Source organism: Oryzias melastigma, linkage group LG22 (assembly GCF_002922805.2).
Source record: "Oryzias melastigma strain HK-1 linkage group LG22, ASM292280v2, whole genome shotgun sequence".
NCBI lineage: Eukaryota > Metazoa > Chordata > Actinopteri > Beloniformes > Adrianichthyidae > Oryzias > Oryzias melastigma.
Genome location: NC_050533.1, coordinates 22,701,562 through 22,708,598, shown reverse-complemented (window position 1 = coordinate 22,708,598; position 7,037 = coordinate 22,701,562). Strand labels below are relative to the sequence as shown.

The window sequence follows — 7,037 nt, the reverse complement described above, 5'->3', positions numbered from 1 at the left end:
GGGACTATAAACACACAAACAACACACAAAAAACAAAGAATCAAATTAATTATAAAAAGCTGTAAATAACTACAGCTGAGCAGAAGCGCCTGTCGACCGTCGCAAAAAGATACTCTTCTGGGGTGAACTGGAGGTGAAGTGGATTCTACGCCGGACTCTGCTTTGCGGCACTTCCGCATGCAGTGTGAACCCAGCGTAAGTCTTATGGTCTTGGTGTTGGCTGACCTCCAGATGGTCTTCAGAAATCTATCTCCCATATTTTTAAGCACTTTTGTTTTTTTTTAAAGACTTTCAAGAGCAATTTACAGGCACTAATGACAACCACTTCTCAACTCCTCTGCAGGAGCTCTGCAGGAAGAAACCAAAGACTCTTACTTGTTCTGTGAGTTTCCGAACTTCCCAAACGGATCCCCGGCCTTCCCTCCGTCTCCAGTGAAAATGTACAAATATCCGTCTCGACCAAACAGCAGCTGGCCCCCGTTGTGGTTTGCAGCAGGTTCATCGATTTCTAAAATGACTCTAGAGGAGAAAATAGAAGTGAAGGGGTCACAAAGGTGAAAGCAGCTTTGGTTTTAGGAGATTGTGGTTGGTTTGTGACATCCTCGTACCGGTCAGTTGCGGAATTGTTCCGTCATAGTTTCTTTGTGATAATAGAAGAATAAAGTAACAACGTATTTGTCCTTCAATCAGCTTTTTGTGACTAGCAATAGAGCCACAGAGGTATAAGATAGCCTTTCTTATGATGTTTAGCCTCCTGTTTGTATGGATAATCCTGAAATTCCATGTAGTGACTGTGAAACCAGGAGGACGGGGCATGGATGTTTCACAGCTCCGAGGAACAGTTTGGACCAAACACTTGACAGACATCTCATTAGGGAGCAGGAACACTGTCAGCTGCAAAGAACGGTGTGAACTTCAGGTTTCATTTAAAGACATTACTTTGAAACCTTCAAAATGAGCAGAGAAACTAATTTGTGTCAGAAAACTGTGAAAAAATTAAAGTTTCCACGAAAAGCTCTTCCACTTAAGTGCTGGCTTGTCTTGACTGGTCACATTTGCCCAAAGGACACTTTTAAAAATAAATCCTGTGCTGCCCTTGATAAAAATCATTCCTGTGGCTACCAAACCTTATTTATGTTCCATATGTCCTGTATTTGGAGCCTTCGACCTGTTTTACTTCACTGTATTCACACAGCTTCAGGTCATTTGTCTCAAATCCATCTTCAGAACCCCCCGAATCCTTTTTTCTGGGTCAATGGGATGCTGGAGCCTATCCCAACTTTTGTTAAATTAGCAGATTCTCAGTTTGCTGCAGGGTTTTTTTTTCACAAACCGTTATATCAATAACACTAAAGAGCAGACAAACTGATGTTCTTTGTTTGATTCAAACATTTTTAAAGTGAACTTTCAAGTAAACAAAAAAAACTGATCTTTAAGAAAGAAAAAAAAAACACAAGCAGTTACAAAATTCAAATTAAGCATAAAAAATAAACAGGTTTACAAAAGTAATGAATGTTGGATCCAAGTAGTTTGGTTTTATGTCTGTCAGCTACTGTGTAATTATGCACTTAAAAAAAGAACTCTGCGACCAATCTAATCAGCAGTTTCCTGATTTTACCAACAATAATCCTACTTTACCTTTGAGCCTCTAATTCTGCACTTTTACGAGATACAGAGTTTTCGGAGTGTTTCTGGACTCATGACAGATGTGTGGTTCTGAGGAACGCAGAACATCAGAGACGGTCTCTCAGATCAGCTCACTCCATCTGAGCTCAGCTTCTCCTTAATTTCCTACGAAGCATATTTTGCTCAATATTTCAAAAACTGTAAAGTTTATGAATAATAAAAGTACAAGCAGTAATGTCTTAAAAGAGCTGATCATTTTGATTCCAAGATTGTTGAAATTCCTACAAGCGTGATTGAGTTTTTATGTGCCAAAAAACAAGAAAATGAGCAGGAGAATCACTAATGTGTTTTTTAAGTGGCCATAAAAAACTGCTCCAACACACTGAACGTTTACCGTATGTAATGAGATGTTTTATCTTGAAGTTATTTTTTGGTTTAATTGTTTCATTTTTCTAATAACTGGATCTTGTGTGAAGTGAAGTGGCACTGTGCGGTGAGGAAGAGCGTCCCACAGGAACCAACAGAACAAGACATTTACTGTATTTATGCAACACGATTGAGGACAAACTATAATCCCGTTACACTTGTCTGGGTTACTAGATAGATAGAAAACATACATTTTTTAAAATAAAATTTGACGTTTCGTTTAAAATAAAAATTCGGACATTCAAATAATTTCATTATTGATCATCAAGGATTTTGGTCAAGTTCTAGCTGCTTTTGGGGTTAAGGGTTCACCCTGAACAGTCCATCACAAGTCCACTCACCACACGCACTCACTGAACCGAGTGTTTAGAGTTCACAGAAAACGCCTGCAGCATGTTTTTGAATTGTGGGGAGGAGACGATCCATACAAGCAACAGAAGATGGATTTAGTTTGAATATGAACCAGTACCTTCACGCGAGGCTTCACAACCCATCCATCCATCTATTTATTTATTTTCTTTTCCTTTCTGGGTCACTAGGTTAGAGGAACCAACGTGCTGTTTGGTGAAGGTGGGTACGCCACAAACAGGTCTCCACACAGAAAGACCCAGCTGGGAATCAAACCTGAACCTTCTTGTTGTGAGGTGAACCACTACACCACAGTGCAGCCCTCAATTAAAAATGATTACAAATGAAGAGATAAAACCACCACATTTCAGGTGGTAAATAAACTTCTCACACCTGAGCTGTGGAAAATATCAGGACTTTTACTGTAACGTAATGATAGGATCAGATTTTTGCCCTGTGACCCCCCCGGGGGGGCGCCTCCTTTCTTTATAAAGACCCATATGCCTCGTTTCCACTGAGCGGTTTGCTTTCATGGCTCATGCGTGCTGTCGACCGCTATTATGTCAATGCATCATTGTAGAAAAGCTACAACAATGGAGGTCATCCAGCATTTTGCCTTTTTCCTGCTTTACTTTTGGTGCATCGTGTAGAACATGAATTTAAAGTTGTTTGAAAGAAGATTGGGAAGAATACCGCAGAAAAGAGGAAAACAGAATCGCTAGCTTAGCGCTAATTGGTGCTTTTTAATGTTGTCATAACTTTCTGCCAATCAGTGGATGGCTACAGTGACTCCACCCAAACCGTCCCCTTCTATTTTTCCATGGACCTACAACAAGAGGTACGGGTCGGAACTGTTCAATGTACGTGTCAAAGTCAAGGCCCTCCAGGTAATTAAACATCATCTTATTTTATTGCTATTAATGCCCTGATGTTATCTTGCACTTATTTCTAACATGTATAATTTTGACAAAATATGTTTTTATGTATAGTAAAATGTTGAAAGTTATTTAAGATTTAAGTTGATTTATTCTGGAATAATATTCCTGCCTTTTTATTATTCATATTTTTGTTAAAAAGACACGGTTTTAAAGTTTTAAAAATGTTGTTTTAGTGTGTTCAATAAGTGTTTATCCTGTTCGGCCTGTGACCTGAGGTAGTTTGACACCCCTGGTTTAATGGGTCCATTTTATGATGGAAACGCTCAAAATACCAGATCAAACTGGACCAAACCGGAACTGAAACTCGAGAATGTGTCAACATGTCCAGCAGCTTTCAACAGTCAACAGCTAGCAGCCACCCCCACCTGGCTAATTTGTGATGTAAGAATGCCCTGGATCTGACACCTGACAGTTACAGATGCAGCCTCACCTCTCTGAGTAGGGGTCGGCCATGTTCATGTCCGAGGCAGACACCTTCATCTCGCTGATTCTTATCTTCTCCACCTTGCTGTGAACCTGGATGGAGTAGTAGATGAAAAAGCGTCCGTTGTCCCGGTACTTTGGGTGGAAGGCCATGCCCAGGAAGCCCCTCTCGTCCCCCAGCCAGGGGGTGGTCAGCACCTCCCCACTCAGGTCCAGGAAGGGCTGCTCCAGCCGGCTGCCGTCCCGCAGGTAAACCCACACGAAGCCCATCTGCTCTGCGATGAACATCCGGTGTGTGTCGTCCCCGCTGTGCAGCATCAGCACCGGGTTCCTCAGACCGTTGGCGACCTCGGTCAAACACACCTGGAGACACCCCCGGGGGTCCTCCAGCACCTGCCCCAGGTTGCTGTTGAGGTCAGGGCTGCTGAGAACATTGGGGTAGCAGTAATCCTGGTCGGGCAGGTCAATCATGCTGCAGAAGGTGGACACGTCCCGCTCAGACGTGTCCAGCAGCACACGACTCCCAGTCAAGTATTTCAGCACATGGCGACACTTGCCATGGAACTCGGAGCAGTAGCCGAAGCACAGACCTGGCAGCTCTCTGACAGGGGTGTGGGGGTCCTCCGCATCGTACAGGTGGGCCGCATAAGGGGAGCACTCCTGAATGAGAGGGGACGAAAAGTTCACATGCAAACTGAACTAAAACAACTAAACCCAGCAGTGTAAGACTGCTGAGGACAAAGAGGAAAAAAGAACAACATAAATAAATAAAAGAAAAAAAAGCATTATTTTAAAGTAAGGAATTAGTATTTATTTATTCTAGATTAGTTAAATGTATAAACTGATGTCTGAGGTTCACATAGATGATAAACTATGTAGGTTTTTACATCCTGTCATCTTGTTTGTTCAACTCTACCTCCAGAATGAACAGATTTTATATGCAAAGCAAAACTTTGGTAAAAAGTTTGATCTTTTATGAGTTAAAGCACATGTTATCTTATGCTGCACAACATTGGTTACTAGCTTCACTGAAATGATCCTGTTTGGCAGTGTTTTTTTTATTTTGAAAGTAAGTTATTTGAGCTTCTTTTTGACCAAAGNNGGGATTCCCACTTTACATAAATCAAGCATGCTTTGAACCCGTGTTCCCTCCGCTTCCTTTTTCATCCTTAAAGTTTTAAAGGAGCACTAACAGCAGCAACCCTGAACCCCCTTCTTCCCCCCAACCCAGCCTAGACAGAAGCAGAAGGGAGGGGGGCTGCACTGCAGAGTTACTGATTACATCAAACTTCTGTTATTATATTTATGTTTTTCAAATATTACTTTTTTTACATGAAATGAATGGTGTGTCAAACAGTTTAACAAGAAGAAGAGAAAAAAATTAATATATAATCATTGTGATTTGGCACCCCCTCCAGTAGATGGCGACCTAGGCGACCGCCTAAGTTACACGGGTTGATCATTTCTACGCCGGCTCTCTGGGGCCAGCAGGCAAAGAAAGTGCATGATGTTTTTTTTCTCCATAATTTATTCTCTTAAAAAAATGAAGCTTGTATTTTTGAGAAAAAAAAAGAAAAGAAAATAAAAAAACACGTGTGTTAAGTTACAGACATAATGATTAATTTTAAAATTTGATTCATAACATAATTTGTGGTTAACAATCAAATTCACTGACCTAAAATGGATCCAGAACATTTTTATCCAAAACTTCCACCAGTGAGACTCAGAGACAAATAGCTACTGAACAGAGCAGGTGAAATTTTCAGATTCTCGTATTTCTTCAAGATAATCAAGTGTAAATTAAATATGTGAACAAACAAACAAGTAAACAAGAATGAATGTCAAAGTTCACATTTTAATCTTATGAAGTTCAGCCCACTGTTGTTTCATCAGAATAATCATTATTAGAACATTCTACCACACTAGTCACATGACTTTGCTAAATTCAAAGTGTCTCCACATTGGATTGGAATGATGGTTGAACAGTTTTTGCCTTTTGGTCATTTAAAAAAAAGGGTTGGTGCCTCAATCTAATGGTATTTATCCACATCAGTTATCTAATTATCTATTTTTTAAACAATTATTCATTTTTCAATTAGATTCAGTTACCAACCTGCCATAGAAATCGTTCTGGTTGGATTGTAGGAAATATAAATGGTCTTATCAGTTTATCTATTAATCACACCTCTAGTGCATGTGTTTTATATTCTGAATTTTATTGGAGAAAACGCACTAAATAAGAATGAAATGAAAGAGTCCAAAGGACTCATGGATTCGTCAATCAAGTCAACCTTCAACTTTCCTTTGAACTTTAACTTGTTATCCAGTGGCTAAGTTGTAATCCATGGAGTAATAACATGACTAAAAATGATGAAATGAAGCCTCATTGACATCAATCCCTGATTGTAATGTTCACCTTTGTGATGATACTACCAACTCGTTTGAATCCAGATCTGACAGGTCACCCGAGGGATGATAGCAGGCTCACCTGACACATGACTTCCTTCAGGAGGTCCTCGCAGAGGTCCTGTCCCGCTGCTTCCAGCAGCTCGATGATGTTCCAGTATCTCTCTGCGATCGTGTTGTCGGTTCCCTGGTCGCAGCATCCAAACTGCTCGTACTGCCCGCAGAACTCCAGGTGCCACTGCGGCTTGAACGGCGGCTGGAAGTCCAGGCACTGCGGATGCGCGGAAGCCGCGAAGGCCTGGAGGAGAAGCATGACTGACGCGCTCAGCAGCATCACCCGCGGCTGCGTCTGCGTCCTCCGGACGGATCTTGATGGTGCTGCTGCGCGTAAAGACGCGCGGCGCGCGCTTCTCCAGCCTGGAGCAGAGTTCCACTCTCTTATCATTTCCCCGTGTCATGTTGAGGACCTCCGTGTTTGCTCCGCTTTATACCGGCAACTGTGCGCGTGCGCTCGTGTGCCCGCGCAACTTCAAGCACGTTGGTGGAGGTGCAGCTTTTGCGTCTCGCCCCTTTTTTGGAAACAGGATGCGTCGCAGCAGCCTCTGTAATAAGGGTGACTGCTGTCGGTGTTAACGAAACATCTGTAATCTGAATGTAATCCGAGTCCATTTCTGAGCGCTGTCGTGCTCGTGCGCGCACGCGTGGGATGCTTTTTTATCCCCTCTCCAGCGCGCGCACTGGAGGAAAAACCGCAAAGTGTCGAGGCATGCATCCAGAGAGGTCACAACAGCCTAAACTGTAATTATGCCCCACATCCACGTGCCTGCAGGCAGCGCTGTTTGTGCGCCAGCGTGTTGCAGCTGCGCGTAA

At 42.2% G+C, this 7,037-nt stretch overlaps 1 protein-coding gene across 1 annotated transcript in view; it reads right to left on the bottom strand.

Annotated features, from left to right (window-relative positions):
* The window catches only part of hhipl2 (HHIP-like 2), an 18,444-nt gene extending 11,609 nt beyond the window's left edge, over positions 1 to 6,835 (bottom strand). The window contains exons 1-3 of the mRNA XM_024279287.2: positions 6,250 to 6,835; positions 3,769 to 4,421; positions 376 to 519 (exon numbers count right to left, since the gene is read on the bottom strand). Coding sequence (XP_024135055.1) covers positions 376 to 519; positions 3,769 to 4,421; positions 6,250 to 6,612 — 1,160 coding nt within the window. The 5' untranslated portion in view covers positions 6,613 to 6,835. The remainder of the gene's footprint in view (positions 1 to 375; positions 520 to 3,768; positions 4,422 to 6,249) is intronic.
* Positions 6,836 to 7,037: the final 202 nt, after the last annotated feature.